At 29.6% G+C, this 16,581-nt stretch overlaps 2 protein-coding genes across 5 annotated transcripts in view; one reads left to right on the top strand and one right to left on the bottom strand.

Annotated features, from left to right (window-relative positions):
• The window catches only part of LOC119607084, a 28,473-nt gene extending 15,571 nt beyond the window's left edge, over positions 1-12,902 (top strand). Inside the window, exon 3 of one of the 4 annotated variants that reach the window (XM_037960851.1) lies at positions 12,587-12,902. In XM_037960851.1, the coding sequence (XP_037816779.1) occupies positions 12,587-12,597 (11 nt within the window). In that variant the 3' untranslated portion in view covers positions 12,598-12,902. Of the gene's footprint in view, positions 1-5,026; positions 5,326-12,586 lie in introns of those variants that run through there. The other 3 variants (XM_037960850.1, XM_037960847.1, XM_037960849.1) reach the window with 3 other exon arrangements.
• On the bottom strand, positions 8,399-16,514 carry LOC119607079 (hexokinase type 2). Its single transcript, XM_037960842.1, has 3 exons — positions 16,289-16,514; positions 12,951-13,562; positions 8,399-12,187 (listed from the first exon to the last, which is right to left on the bottom strand). The coding sequence occupies exon 3, from the start codon at positions 11,657-11,659 to the stop codon at positions 9,824-9,826; it is 1,836 nt and encodes a 611-aa protein (XP_037816770.1). The 5' UTR covers positions 11,660-12,187; positions 12,951-13,562; positions 16,289-16,514; the 3' UTR covers positions 8,399-9,823.
• Between the last annotated feature and the right edge of the window lie 67 nt (positions 16,515-16,581).

Genomic DNA, 16,581 nt, shown 5'->3' with positions numbered 1-16,581 from the left:
AATTAAAGAGATATGTTTTTTTTTTTTGTTAATAAAACCCCTTTTTATTGTTATTTTTTTGCAAAATGTTTTCCGTTTTTTGACTTTTTTGTTTGTTTTGAAAATAAAACGAAATTAGATTAAAAAACACACAACATACAAATTCCATGGGTCACCAAACACAAAAAACGCCAAAACAAATATATGTGGGCGATTGTTGATAAATTTTCATTTTTTATGACGAAAATTATTATTATTATTTTATTCCCAATAAATGCTTCACAAACAACTATTATATATAAAATATTAAAACAATGAAAAATGATTTATTTATAAGCAGTTTTGTATGATGCAAAACAGTTTGAAATTAATTAAAAATTTACGTATGAATTTTTAAAATGTACATATATTTTTTTCAAAGAATAAAATGTTTAAGATCGCCTTTTAATGTATAAATATTTGTTTAGATTGATTTTTATTCAGACTACATTCTGAAAATGTTTCTTTTGGAAGGATTGGTTTTAAAATTAGATTTCGAATCAGTTTCGTAACAAGAACTAGAACTGAACTAGAACGTACGTATGAATTTTTAAATTGTATATTTTTTTAAAAGAATAAAACGTTCACTCTCGCTATTTAATGTATAAATATTAGTTTTGATTGATTTTTATTCAGACATTTCTATTGGAAAGGATTCTCATATTTCTATTGGAAAGGATTGTTTTTAAAATTAGGTTTTGGATCAGTATCGTAACATGACCAAAGTAGAACTGAACTAGAACTGAACTAGAACTGAACTAGAACTGAACTAGAACTGAACTAGAACTGAACTAGAACTGAACTAGAACTGAACTAGAACTGAACTAGAACTGAACTAGAACTGAACTAGAAGAACTAGAACTGAACTAGAACTGAACTAGAACTGAACTAGAACTGAACTAGAACTGAACTAGAACTGAACTAGAACTGAACTAGAACTGAACTAGAACTGAACTAGAACTGAACTAGAACTGAACTAGAACTGAACTAGAACTGAACTAGAACTGAACTAGAACTGAACTAGAACTGAACTAGAACTGAACTAGAACTGAACTAGAACTGAACTAGAACTGAACTAGAACTGAACTAGAACTGAACTAGAACTGAACTAGAACTGAACTAGAACTGAACTAGAACTGAACTAGAACTGAACTAGAACTGAACTAGAACTGAACTAGAACTGAACTAGAACTGAACTAGAACTGAACTAGAACTGAACTAGAACTGAACTAGAACTGAACTAGAACTGAACTAGAACTGAACTAGAACTGAACTAGAACTGAACTAGAACTGAACTAGAACTGAACTAGCAACTGCACTAGATAACCTGGACAGAACGGAAACTAGAACTGAACTAGAACTGAACTGAATGAACTAAACTGAAAACTAGAACTGAACTAGAACTGAACTAGAACTGAACATAGAACTGAACTAGAAACTGAAACTCAGAACTGAACCTAGAACTGAACTAGAACTGAACTAGAACTGAACTAGAACTGAACTAGAACTGGAACTAGAACTGAACTAGAACTGAACTAGAACTGAACTAGAACTCGAAACTAGAACTGAACTAGAACCTGAAACTAGAACTGAACTAGAACTGAACGAGAACTGAACTAGAACTGAACTAGAACTGAACTAGAACTGAACTGAAATGAACTATGAACTACGAACTAGAACTGAACTAGACTGAACTGGACTGAACTAGACTGAAACTAGAAACTGAACTAGAAATGAACTAGAACTGAACGAGAACTGAACTAGAACTGAACTAGAACTGAACTAAGAACTGAACTAGAACTGAATCTAGAACTGAACATAGAACGGAACTAGAACTGAACTAGAACTGAACTAGAACTGAACTAGAACTGAACTAGAACTGAACTAGAACTGAACTAGAACTGAACTAGAACTGAACTAGAACTGAACTAGAACTGAACTAGAACTGAACTAGAACTGAACTGGAACTGAACTAGAACTGAACTAAAACTGAACTAGAACTGAACTAGAACTGAACTAGAACTGAACTAGAACTGAACTAGAACTGAACTAGAACTGAACTAGAACTGAACTAGAACTGAAACTAGAACTGAACTAGAACTGAACTAGAACTGAACTAGAACTGAACTAGAACTGAACTAGAACGAACTTGAACTAAACTGAACTAGAACTGAACTAGAACTGAACTAGAACTGAACTAGAACTGAACTAGAACTGAACTAGAACTGAACTAGAACTGAACTAGAAACTGAACTAGAACTGAACTAGAACTGAACTAGAACTGAACTAGAACTGAACTAGAACTGAACTAGAACTGAACTAGAACTGAACTAGAACTGAACTAGAACTGAACTAGAACTGAACTAGAACTGAACTAGAACTGAACTAGAACTGAACTAGAACTGAACTAGAACTGAACTAGAACTGAACTAGAACTGAACTAGAACTGAACTAGAACTGAACTAGAACTGAACTAGAACTGAACTAGAACTGAACTAGAACTGAACTAGAACTGAACTAGAACTGAACTAGAACTGAACTAGAACTGAACTAGAACTAACTAGAACTGAACTAGAAACTGAACTAGAACTGAACTAGAACTGAACTAGAACTGAACTAGAACTGAACTAGAACTGAACGAGAACTGAACTAGAACTGAACTAGAACTGAACTAGAACGGATGAACTGAACTAGAACTGAACTAGAACTGAACTAGAACTGAACTAGAGAACTGAACTAGAACTGAACTAGAACTGAACTAGAACTGAACTAGAACTGAACTAGAACTGAACTAGAACTGAACTAGAACTGAACTAGAACTGAACTAGAAACTGAACTAGAACTGAACTAGAACTGAACTAGAACTGAACTAGAACTGAACTAGAACTGAACTAGAACTGAACTAGAACTGAAACTAGAACTGAACTAGAACTGAACTAGAACTGAACTAGAACTGAACTAGAACTGAACTAGAACTAGAACTGAACTGAACTGAACTGAACTGAACTGAACAGAACTGATCTAGAACTGAACTAGAACTGAACTAGAACAGAACTGAACTAGAACTGAACTAGAACTGAACTAGAACTGAACTAGAACTGAACTAGAACTGAACTAGAACTGAACTAGAACTGAACTAGAACTGATCTAGAACTGAACTAGAACTGAACTAGAACTGAACTAGAACTGAACTAGAACTGAACTAGAACTGAACTAGAACTGAACTAGAACTGAACTAGAACTGAACTAGAACTGAACTAGAACTGAACTAGAACTGAACTAGAACTGAACTAGAACTGAACTAGAACTGAACTAGAACTGAACTAGAACTGAACTAGAATTGAACTAGAACTGAACTAGAACTGAACTAGAACTGAACAAGAACTGAACTAGAACTGAACTAGAACTGAACTAGAATTGAACTAGAACTGAACTAGAACTGAACTAGAACGAAACTAGAACTGAACTAGAACTGTACTAGAACTGAACTAGAACTGAATAGAACTAGAACTGCACGGCTTTCTGCAAAACTTCATTGTCAAATGTCGCCTACATTTTGTTCTTTCTATCAGTGCATTCTTAAGACACATGAATAAAGTAAATTTATCTTTCTCGTCATCAATTCCTTTCACATTTGGACGTATAAATATTTTCCACTTATTTGCATGGCCAGACATATGATTAACGGTAATACATTCTTATACACATTAAGAAAAAAATCATTTTTTTGTTCTCAAAAATACATTTCATTTTCATCTACTGATCGCAAAAAAGTAACAATTTGAAACATTTTTTGCACAATTTTGCAAATATTCCCTCATAATTTTAACATCTAAACTAAAAACCAATTAATGTTTTTATTATATTTCAATTATTTGACTCCAACGATCATATTCAATTGAATTTGATTTTGTAAATTGTCATGTTTATCACAAAAGAGGCGCAGAAAAGTTTGACATGTTAAACAAATAGAAATTGATGGTCAATATTGTTGGGCTGTTAAGATTTCTATTTATTCTGGAACCCAGGTCGTCGCCTGTTCATAACATGTGTTTTTTTTTTACATTAAAATTAAATCAAAAACACTTTATTATAAAAATTTCATATTTTTGAACGGAGAAAGGAGCAGAAAAGAGGAATTCTATAAAGTAATAGATTTTCTTCAAAGACTTGCAACAAAAACTGATGCAACTGAACAAAGTAGAAATTTATTTAAAATATAATGCACTGTTGGGTCTGCTTGCCAAGTTAGATGGATCATAAATTTCAATTTGATTTTATATTTTTATGAGAACAAATTGAAAAACTGAATTGGTATTGTAAATGTAAAGAATTGAATTGCATTTTAAGTGGATAAATAATAAAGTGTTAAATAAAACAAGTTGTTCTCTGATGTAAGAAACAAATTTTAAATGTTTGATACAATAAAACTTTGCAGTTTTATTTTTATTCTTAATAGCTTTTCATATGAAATTTATAACACATTATTAAGGTTTTGATTACATTTAATAACGATTTGTAATCTTTACGCAAAACTTTGAAAGGAAGTTGTAGTTTATTTATAAACATTTGTCTGATTTAAGTCTGTGTCAGTGTAACAACAGCTGTCAGACGGTTTAATTTCGGTAGTCAAATTAAAATACCAAATACTGTCAATTTAACAGTTGTTATGATTTGATACGTCAACGTTGCAGACCAATTAATATTAACCTTAAAAGAGGACAGTACACAGTGTTAGATTTTCAATTTAAATTTTTCAAAAATCGAATGAATGCTGCCACATAATGCTTATTATCTTTTACTACATTACAATACTGATTTCCAAGGAAGTAGTTTTCCACTTTAAAAACTCCAAAATAAATTAAATAATTAAAAAAATGTTAATTAGCAGTAGAAGCATATAATACAGGCTTAAAATAGAAATAAAATTTATTCAAAACCTTATATGTATGTCTGCCGACCACAAAGAGAAGAGATACAAATTAAAAATTTCTTTGAATAATTTCAGTTTCATTTGAATTTTGCTTCGAAAAAAAACCAGTTGAGCTGTTTAAGTAATATTAATATTAATTTTTAAAATATTCATATTGGTTTTGTGTAAATCCCACTACATAGTTATGTATAATTTAGAATTTATTTCTTATTTAAATTTCCAATCTATACTTATACTTGTCTCAGTAACTGTAATACAGCCATCAAGTCAGTCATCAAGTTTTTATTGTTTTCATAGGCACGAGGTTTTACAGATCACGTTTTTTTTACACCACTGTAAGCTGAATATGTATTAATTTATTTTATAATTGTAGTCACTTAAATTAAAATAAATATATAAATATAAATCATTTTAATATATGTAGCTAATAAAACAATTTGTTTTCAATTTATTATAAGTGTACAAATAACCGTTGAAAAAAAGTACCACATTAAGTTAAAAATAAAAAAAAAAAATAAATTCATATAACAATAAAATTGTTTTGGGAATCAAAGAGCGTCAACAATCAGATTATCATGTTTAAAATAACTTTTTATTGAGTCGTTATTGTCGCATATGATACAATTTTTATTTTTTTTTTTTATAAAATGAAAATTTAGGGGATTTTCCAGGGCAATTATTTATTTGAATTGTATTATTTGTTTATTTTTCGAATATTTGCAATTTTTTTCTATATAAAGTTCTGTTTTGTATTGTTAAAACCGCTGATGAGTTGATTAAAAGTAATTAAATCTAAATAATTATGAATAATTTAGGTATTGAATTAAAATAATACTTTATGTAGAAATATTTTTAATGGGCTCAATGAGGGAACTACACATGTCCTTGAAATGACATTAAAAAAGTCACATTGTGTTGAAGATAAATTTCTTATTTATATATTCTAGAGGTTTAACTATCTTTAAGCCTCTTAACTTATAGAATAAGGCTTATAGAATATATGGGCTGTGGATTTATCTGTCTATAATCTGGACAATAAACCTGTCCATATTCTAAACTATATTCTATAGTCTTGACTACGGACTGGCCTATAGTCTTGACTATAGACAGTTCTATAGTCTTGACTATAGACAGTTCTATAGTCTTGACTATAGACAGTTCTATAGTCTTGACTATAGACAGGTCTATAGTCTTGACTATAGACAGGTCTATAGTCTTGACTACAGACTAGTCTATAGTCTTGATTACAGACTAATCCTGACTACAGACTAGTCTATAGTCTTGACTACAGACTAGTCTATAGTCTTGACTACAGACTAGTCTATAGTCTTGACTACAGACTAGTCTATAGTCTTGACTACAGACTAGCCTATAGTCCTGACTACAGACTAGCCCATAGTATTAACTACAGACTAGTCTAGAGTTTTGACAACAGACTAGCCTATAGTCTTGACTAGAAACTAGTCTATAGTCTTGACTACAGACTGGTCTATAGTCTTGACTTCTTGATTACAGACTAGTCTAGTCTTGACTAAAGTCTGGTCTATAGTCTTGCCTACATACTGGTCTATAGTCTTTTCTACTGATTAGCCTATAGTCTTGCCTACAGACTAGTCTATAATCTTGATTGGACTATTGTCTTGACTATAGACTAGTCTATAGTTTTGACTGCAGACTTATTTATAGATTTGACTACAGAGTAGTCTATAAACAAGTCTGTAGTCGTGACTACAGACATGACTATAGATTTAAGTTTTGACTTCATTGTCTTAACTACAGATTTGACTATAGTCTTGATTACAGACTTATCTATAGTCCGATCTGTACTAATGACTGTAGTTCTGTCTATACTATAAACTATCCATATTAGTTAGTTAGTTAGTTAGTTAGTTTGAAAGGAGGATGTACATATATATACATCAAATCCGAAGAAATACACCTAGGCCTCTATCGGGCCTGTTGTGCGCTTCTTAACCAGTGCCTCAGGTGGGAATCGAACCCACCACCTCCGGTCTACCAGACTAGAACACTAACCACTAACCCACCGGAGGCCACTATCCATAGTAAGGAAAGAAATTCTTGACTTTAATAACTTAGAGATACATATTTGTCGTCAATCGTTCACAGTAAATACGTAAATGAATAATTCTTATAAATTATTGACAAGTATTTATAAAAGAAGATTTAAATACATCTTTAATACATTCAACTTCAACCACAAAATATCTTATAAATATTCTGAATTTTACTTGTAGTCGTAAAATATAAAAACCAGAGACATTTCAAATAGTTGTAGATACTTTAATTTTAGACGGGTTGTTGGTAAAATGAATGATTTTCGATAAAGTATTAGTGTTATTGACGTAAAACCTACATACCAAGTCCAGCATGTATTAATTTAGATTTGCTAAAACTATATGTTTAAATAAAAGCGGTTTCATTGAAAATTAAAACACGTTTAAATGAAGACTAGTTAAAAAATTTGTGTTTCTTATGTTTTTATTTAAATTAATTTTTATTTCTTTTTTTCATTCGTTTATTTTACTAAGTTTTTAACGTTTGTCCATTTTGTTTAAAGATTATATTTATTTTCATTGTATACATACTATTTTTAATGCAAATTTTGTTTAAACATGCATAGTTTAAATATAAATTATTGAAATTATGTTTAAGGTTTAAATACTCTTTATAAAACTCTTTTTGGAAAAGAGATTTTAGTCATTAAAGAGAAGTGATGAAAACAGAAAAAAAAATAGAAGGAAAGAGTGTGTGAGTAAGAGAGTAAGGCTAAACTGTTATGTTTAATAAGATGTTAAATTTTTAACAATTCTTTAAATTTGACTGATATTGTTTTAATGATAACCAAAGAAATAGAGTAAAAATGTTAAAGTAGGAGTTAAGAGAGCATTTCATCCTCTTATAGTTTCCGTTTCTTGCGATTTCTTCAATAATGTAAACATTTGTTTTTTTTTGTAGTTTTTTTTTTTCAAATAAATATTTTTCTTTATTTTAGTATTTATTCAAAATAGTTATTTATTTAGTTTTTTATTTTGTTTTAAATATAAATGTGCATTTCAACAATTAGTTTTTGTATGATTTTCTTCAATAATTCGTTTTTTTAAGTGGCTGCATTTATTTAATTTTCTTTTACGAGATTTTTATGTCATTGAGTTTTGTTTAAGGATATAATTTTTCTAAAAAGCTTTAGCTTTATAATTTTTGTTTGTTAAATTAATTTAAACTTAGTTGGTAAATGATTTAAGCTTTTTGTTATTTAATTAAATATTCAACTAATTGCCACTTTATAAATTACACAACATTTAACAAAATTTTGTTTAAATAGTTTTTGTTTCTTTTGTTTATACTCAATTGAAATAAATGTTTGCGTTTTTTATATTTAGTATTTCGTTTTCTTGGAAAAAATAACAATAAAAAAATTAAGGCCAATTAATAAAACTAATAATAAAAAATGATATAATTTATTTGTGTAGTTTGGGGTTTTTTCTTTGTTTACAAATAATTTAAAGCCAATATAGTTTTTAGATCTAAAAGTCTAAAAATAACAAAAAATAATATTTTTTTTTTTATTTAAACTAAATTAAAATCTAAATACTACTAAGAAATAAAATATAATGTTAAAAAATATTGTATAATGTAATTCAAAAAATATATCAACTTTATGGGTTGTACTTAAAAAAATAATAATAATAATAAAAACAATATTTTCTTGTAAAAAAATGAAAATAATAAAAATGATCTTGTTTGCAGATTTTTATAAAATTTCATTTCATTAGAGAAAAAGAATGCGCTTAGTTTTTTTGTTTAATTAATTTAATTTAAGTTTTCTTTATCTGATAAAATTCATGTCTTTTTGAGCTTTTCTTTTGTTTTCTATGAAATAAGTACCAATTTTTTGAAAACAAAAGCTTCTTTCATAAAAATCAATACCAAATTAATACGCCATAAATTATCACTACTGTAAAGAGTATGACTCAGAAAAAGATATATAAAAGAAGAAGAAGAAGAAGAATTAACGAAAGAGAGAGATAGCTAGAGAATTTTATATAAATATTAACAGGAATTGAAAGAGAGTTCTTAGCATAATTACTCTATAAATTAGAAATTAAATTCGTTAAACATAACCGTTATTTTGCATGCCTTGCTCTCGCTCTCCTTGTTGAAGGAATAATTCCGAAGAGAGAGTAAGAGTTTTTAGAGGGTGAGAGTTTAAAAATGACAAATTAAATTCGTTAACTCTTTTTGTTTTCGTAATTGTTCAACTGTATTTTTGTAGGGATCTAAATGGCCACTTTATCTATTTATCCCTATTGTTTTTAATGTTTTAATGCGCGTAGGCTTAATTACAAAAAGGTACTAACTACAATTTTCGTTTAACATTTTAATAATTTACAATTTGTGTATGAATCTGTGAGTGTTTCACCTTTTCTTGTTATTGTTTGGAATTATCACGTAATTAAGCCGTTAATTTAATTGTTTATTGTTTTCGTGGTAGTATTTTGTATATTATTAATTATTATGTTATGTTTTCTTTTGTTTTGTTTTGTTTTGATTTTCAGGTACAGTTTAATTAAATCAAAAAATAAAATAAACTTTCAACTTTTAATCGGTTATTAATGTTTGTTCTTAATAAATAATTACTCACAAATTAATGATTTTTTTTCGTTTTCTTTTGTTTTTGCTTATGTAATGTTCAAAGAACTCTCTGTTCGTGTTGTCATCATTTTATCGTTAAAAGTAAGCGCATCTTTTTTTGACAAATTTTCTTAAACTTTTTTGTTTTTGTAATTTAGTATATTATTATCTTAATACCTTGTTTTTTGTATATTATAACTCAATTGCCTTTTAGCAGATCTACTGTTTTTTCTTGGGTACATTGTCCTCCCGACAGGCCACAGCTGCTACTAGGGCAGCGCCACGACCGGAACCATCTTCTGACAACATTAAATCGAAGGAGATGCCTGGTTTCACCAACTGTGAGATTTTCTCCACCATCAATTGATGGAACTTGGGATGGAAACGATAGACACTGCCGTCCACACCGACTGTCACCTGAGGTTCGTTCATTTTGTTGATGAGCGTGGCAATGCCACAGGAAACCAAATGGGCAGCTCTCTTGGAAACACATTCACAGATATAACGAACATTGGCACAATCTTCGTCGGTGGCGTCGTTGAGACCCAATTCCTCCAAGACCAAACGGCAATTGGTGAATACTCCGGGTTCGTCGGCCTCAATTTCCGATACGTATTTGGTAAAGAATTGGCCTCGGGTCATTAGAACGTCGGAATCTTGTCCTCTAAACAGAACACCAGCCTTGACCATTTTCACTATGACTAGACGCACCAGTTCACCCATATACATGCCAGAAATCATTTTCTCGAAGACTTGCTTGCCGGGGTTAATAGAATGACTGTCTACTTCTTCATCGAATTCGGTGCGCACAAAGTCGAGAGCACCGTTGTCGCCAAAGGCTCCCCATTCGGTGTTGATGAGGACATGTGATTTACCGTTTCCAGCTCCATCAAACATCTCGGCCTCTTCGACACGTTCTACGTAGCAGGCATTTGAACCAGTGCCCACGATGAGACCAATTTTGCAGTTGTGATTTTTCCACGCACATGACATCAAAGTGCCAGTGGTATCATTCAAAATAGCACACACATCAATTTGTACATCACCTCTTCTGGCAATGGCATCTTTCAGCAGTTGGACTACGTCCTCGTTGACCACACCAGCACAGTTGAAACCCTTAGTCCAGGTGACCAACAAACCCTTGGTGAGGCCCAGCTGTGTCAAGGGGAAGGAGAAAGTGAAGCCCAAAGGCAAACGCTCCTTGTAGACGTCATGCTCGTTCATGAAGTTGGCCAAACACTCGGCGATATGATCAAACAGTTGTGTGCCCGAGCCCAACATAATATGCTGGGGAATGGCGTAGATGCGAGACTCCATTTGGAAGTCATGATCCTCCTTCAGATGAATCAATAAGACTCGGAAATTTGTGCCACCAAGGTCAAGTGCCAAGAACTTGCCACGTTCGTTGCCATTGGGCAAATCTTGTACGTAGGTGACGAAACACTTGACATTCGCCTTCTGGTGAGTCTCCTTGGCCAAACCTTTTTTAACCTCATGGAGGATACGATAAGTTAGCTCGTTAATCTGCTCGTCCGTGAGTATCAATTGCTGACATAACTCGTGCACCATCTTGCGTTTTTCCGCGACACTTGCATTGGCATACGGTGCTGTCGTTGGTGGCGTATTTGTGGTTTTGTGGTTCAATATCGATGCAATATTGTCGCCCTCTGCCAAGACGGAGGCGGTCGACATGAACGATTGCATAGCAGCATCACCGGCCGCACCAGATCTGTCTGTTTCGTCCAACGATTTGCTGCAGTGGCAAGACAATGTCGTCTGCGATGAGCCATTGGTTTGTGAGAATTTCTGGCAATTCATACTGTTGTTGTTATTGTTCACGGTGCCATTGATGAGTGTCTGCTGGCAGCAGGAATGAACCGACGAGGGGGATGAGAGTGGTGATGTTGCGGTGGGGCAGGATGATGTCGACGTCTGTTTATTGCACACTAAATTGCTGCAACAGCCATTTGAAGATGTAGACGTTGTTGCCGTTTTCAAACAGCATTCTTTATTTATAGATGCATTTTGCATGGCCACATTTAAATCTTTATCCATTTTGTTTCTTAATTTATTTCTATTTGCGATTTTTCTTTAGATTTTTATTTTTTTGTTTCTTTTTGCTTTAAGTTTGTGTTTTTGTTTTATTTGAATAGTTGTTTTTTGTTTAAACTTATTATTTGCTTTGTCTCGCACAGCACAGCACAATTCAAATTGTTGCCGTTTTTTCCGCTTTCAAATTTGGTATCGACCGTTTCGTTTAAATGCTTACAACGGAATCAATTCCACACAAACTCTGTTTAAGGTTTCTTGCTGCGTTTTCGTGTATTGCTCTGTATAGATCTCTCGACGACGACCAGACCACTTTAACCAGTCCACACTCGTAGCAGTAGTTAATAATCAATCGGCTTTTAAAATGGAAAAATATACTTTATTTATTTAATTGTTTTTTTTTTTTCTCCAAAAAAACGTTTTCTGTACGTTGCTCAGTTGAGTTGTTGTAGCCGTTGTAGTTGTTTGGTGTATGACGACTGCTCGGGTTCAGAGCTTCTGTATGACTTGACTTTGTTGTACTTTTGAAGGAACCTTGAAGGTCAAAATTGACAATTTATTAGTAAAATACTGGAAAGTTGTTTTTTATTTCTTTCTGTTTCGTTATATTATATGGAAATGAAATAATGAATATGTTTGTATGAGTATGTCTGTGAATAAGTATAAGTATAGAGGAGAGTAGTAGTATAGAGTAAATATTAAGTATACGCTATATGGTTATGAATTTTACAAGAGAGCTTTTTACACAAGATGTAACAGGGAGAGGAAGACAAGTGATTTACACTAGCTAGTATGAGATGGAATAGAATTGTGTTGCCAGTAGTTTTTTTGTAAGGATTTTGAAAAAAGGATATATTTGTTAATGAAGTTTCATTTATGGCAAATAAAGAGACAATTTTAATACAAATATGTAATTTTTTACTTTTCTTCTAGGAATTATTTAGATTAACAGTAAACTTTACATTTACCGTTAAAATTCAAAATTTAAGTGGCATCACTACTAAATGACATACGTACTCTCTCAGTCTTTTTATATAAATTGATTCCAATATCGGACTAAACAAATTTCATTTTACACTGGAAACTTACACGTTTGCCTGAACGTACTGGTGAGTACTCATGTATATATTTTTTTTAACGAGTACATATTTTGTATGTACGTCTTACGGCATGAATGTATGTATATATTTCCAGACTTTAATTATAATAAAAATAGATGTGGATGGTTGTAAAATGTGTGTGCATGTGGTGTTTGTAACAGTTTATAGGAATTTATTATATATTTGTATATACTAACCTGCCTTCTATTTATTTATAAATCGTATGACTGTATAACAGTTTGCGGTTGTATTTATGAATTGAGTTTTTCAGTTGTTTTTGTAGCTGGAATGTATTCTACGAATATTTTTCTGGTTTTTCCTTTCTTAGATGATGTTTTGTTGTTCTCTTTTAAAAAGGGGGGTGTGTTGCAATTTTTATATACAAACACACTGACACGTATTAAAGTTGTTTGAATAATGAAAAACGGGGCTCGTCTCTTATTATTTTTATTTTTTTATGTATTAGACTAAGTAATATCACTACTATTTCAATAATAATAAATATTGCATTCACAAAACTATTGTATTGTATTAATTGTTCCACTATCTTACACGAGACTAAATTTAGGTGTATGATAGATAAAAATCAAATTCACTAGTTTTTTATGAGGGGTTTGTTGTACGTGCTTTAACTCACACTTTTTAGTTCTTTTAAAGTTTTTTTTTTTTGATATTCTTTTACCGTTTTGGCAGTATTTTTTCTTTCTATTGTAGGGAATTTTATCTTTTTTTTTAAACTTGTTTTCTGCAAAGCTTATTTAGTTATTCTGCTGTGTACACGTCTACTTAGTTGAATGTACCGCTTTGAACTGAAATGAAAATTAATAAAATTTAAATTTTATTATAAATTATTTGTTTATTTATTGTTTTGTATGGTATATAGACATTATTTGTGTTTTTTTCTTATTGCAAATGCATTATTTCTCTATTTCATGGAGGTATGGTTGATTTTTGTTTTGTCTACAAGGGGCCAATCAGGGGGTGTGTAGTTTTACTATAAAAGTCATGCCATATTTATGGAAATAGACAGACAATCGTTTTTTTTTTGTATTTTTTGCTATTTTCAATCGTTTTGTTTTATGTTATTAACAATTGCATTAATAATTCTTGGAAATTTTAAAATGGGTGTTGTGTTTTTATTTAAATTGTAATTTTTTTTTTTATAAATTTAAACTTTTTCTAGTAATTTAGTAAAGAAAAATAAAACACTCTTACTTTCCTGCTACTTTAAACAAATATCTTTTTGAAGATGTCATATTCTACGAATAAAGGGAATAAAGGAAAAAGAGTAGGATGTTTGCTATTTTTACACCGTAAGAAATTGTAAGGAATATTCTGCGAAACTAGTTCTATGGAAACATTAGAGAACAAATTCACTTTCTTAGGAACAGTTATAGAACTAGTTCCTTTTTTACAAACATATTTATTTGAAATTGTAAAGGAACTAATAATCTTTAGATGTAATTTAGAATCAATTTGTTGCAAAATCTATAACGGTTTTATTAGCAACCTTTCTTAGACGAAAATCTAAATTTTCTTCACATGAACTATTTGTTATGAAATATAAACAAATGTTTTTATATAAATGTTGATGTTGTTTTAAATGTTTTTATATAAATGTTGATCGATAGCAATAAGTTTTTTTCAAAATTGTTTTTCAGCCAAAAAAGTTAAAAAAAACATATTTATTGCAAATTATAAAAATTTTCTCGAATTTGCTTAAAATGTTTGCCAGATTTTTCTTTAAAATATTTTTTAGTTAAAAAAAACAATTGTTTTTAATATTTTTGAAAACAAAACCATTCACATTCAAAAAAATTGTTTTTAACATAAAACAATTTTCAAAAATATTGTTTGCAAAACAAAACAAATATCTAAATTTAAAATTTCCTTGGAAGTCTGTATATACTATTCTAAAAGATCACTTGATCACTTATATGTACATATACACATATTTGTTTTTTCACGGGGCATTGACAGACAGACCTTTAAATTGTTTTGCCATATTTTTTTTGCTAAAAAAAATTATTTGTTCAAACATCATAAATTATGTCATATTTATTTATATTTTATAGCCAAAAAATTTGACACAAATTACTTTTAAATCTTTATTATTTTGTTTTAATTATCAAGTAATTAATGAATGAAATTTCTTTATAATTTTGTTTAAAAATTAATAATCTAACTGTTTTATTTAATTTTTTTTTACTTGTTATTTTTTATTCTTTCTTTATATTTTAATTAATTGAAATATTTTTATCAAGATACTACTGTCGTGTGCTTTTAATCATTTTTTTAATATTCAAACCATTAAAAGTTCATTGAAACTTATTGAACTTTAGAATTTAATTTAATTAAGTAATTTAAATTTATATGCAAAAAAATAATAACAAAATAAAAATAACTCAAGTCAACGGCAAAGTATTATATAGAAATTACTTTAAATACAAAGCAATTTGTTATTTAAAAAGAAAAAAATTAATAAAAAGGTTAGAAATTTATTAGATTTTTGTATTTTATATAAAACTTTAATTATAATTTCAACAAGTGTTTAAAACTGTTTGAAGGAGTTGTTCTTCCAGGACTTTGGCGCGCATTTCTTTCTCTTTTATTTTTAGAATTTCGTTAAAACTATTTATAGTTTAACAAAACTTAAAAAAAGTATTTTGAAATAAATTACATTTTATTGCAAATTCTTATTCAATTCTTGAAACCTTTTACTAACTTTAATTTTCACTTTAGTTTTTCTTTAAGTGTATAACTGTAATTCTCTGATAAACATTTGGAAGGAAAGTTGTTGTTTAAAAGTTGACACATTGGAAAAGTTCTGTAAATACTTTTTAGCATTCTTCTTTTAAAAATTGTAAATATAATTAAATTTTTTAATTAAAATCTATTAATAATTTCTTTTTTCAGCACATTTTGGTAATTTCTTATCAAACAAAACTTAAACAAACAATTGTAGATTTTTTCATATAAATTTATTTCTTATCAACAAAAAATAAATTAGTTTCTTAAACGGAAATTGTTAAGACAACAAAATGTAATAAATTAAAAAAAAAAAAAAAACATTAAAATTTTTAAAAGCTACACACTACCAAATGCCGGTTGGTTTCCTTAAGTACACAACACTTTAAACAACAACAACAAAAAGCAATGAATCATGATGGATCTCGTGTCTCAAATTTAAACATTATCTGATAATTTTGAAATTATAAAAAAACAGCAGACTACAGCAGCAACAAAAAAAAAAATTAATCAGGCACGTGTATTAAATATTTGCATTAAATTCCACTCAATATTTATTTAAATTTAAAAACATTTGTTTTGAAACATGTTTTTTTTTTGTGAAAAATTTGCATTAACAACTCTATAAAACTATGTCGCGTCAATCTGAACCAACAATTTAATATAATTTCACCAGTTAAACACTTGATTGCAATCGAATGAAAAAAACTGCACTTGCAATTATTTATTAAAGATAAAATTTAAACAACACAAAATAATCTAAAAAGAGTAACAACACATTACTCACTTTTGTTTTTTCTTGTTTTTGTATAAATTTGCACTCAAAATGATTTGTTTGTTGTTCTTGTAATAATTTTAATTTAAATTCAACACAAATTTTCTTATTTAGTTCAATACTAAAGTTTTGTATTTTTACACAAAAAATTTAAATTTTATAATTTTAATTTATTTTGTATCTCTTCTCTTGTGTTTTTAACACTTCCACTATTTGCGTATGAATGTTGCTGAACACGAAACAAACATCACATTTAAGAAAAGACCTCGACTCTACCAACACCAACACATGCTCCTCTCCTATGT

The sequence above is a fragment of the Lucilia sericata genome, unplaced genomic scaffold, assembly GCF_015586225.1.
Source record: "Lucilia sericata isolate MDLA Ls3-8-SP2 unplaced genomic scaffold, ASM1558622v1 Contig000655F_arrow, whole genome shotgun sequence".
NCBI classification, from domain to species: Eukaryota; Metazoa; Arthropoda; class Insecta; order Diptera; family Calliphoridae; genus Lucilia; species Lucilia sericata.
Note: the sequence above shows the minus strand (reverse complement) of the source record. Positions and strands in the feature narration are given on the sequence as shown.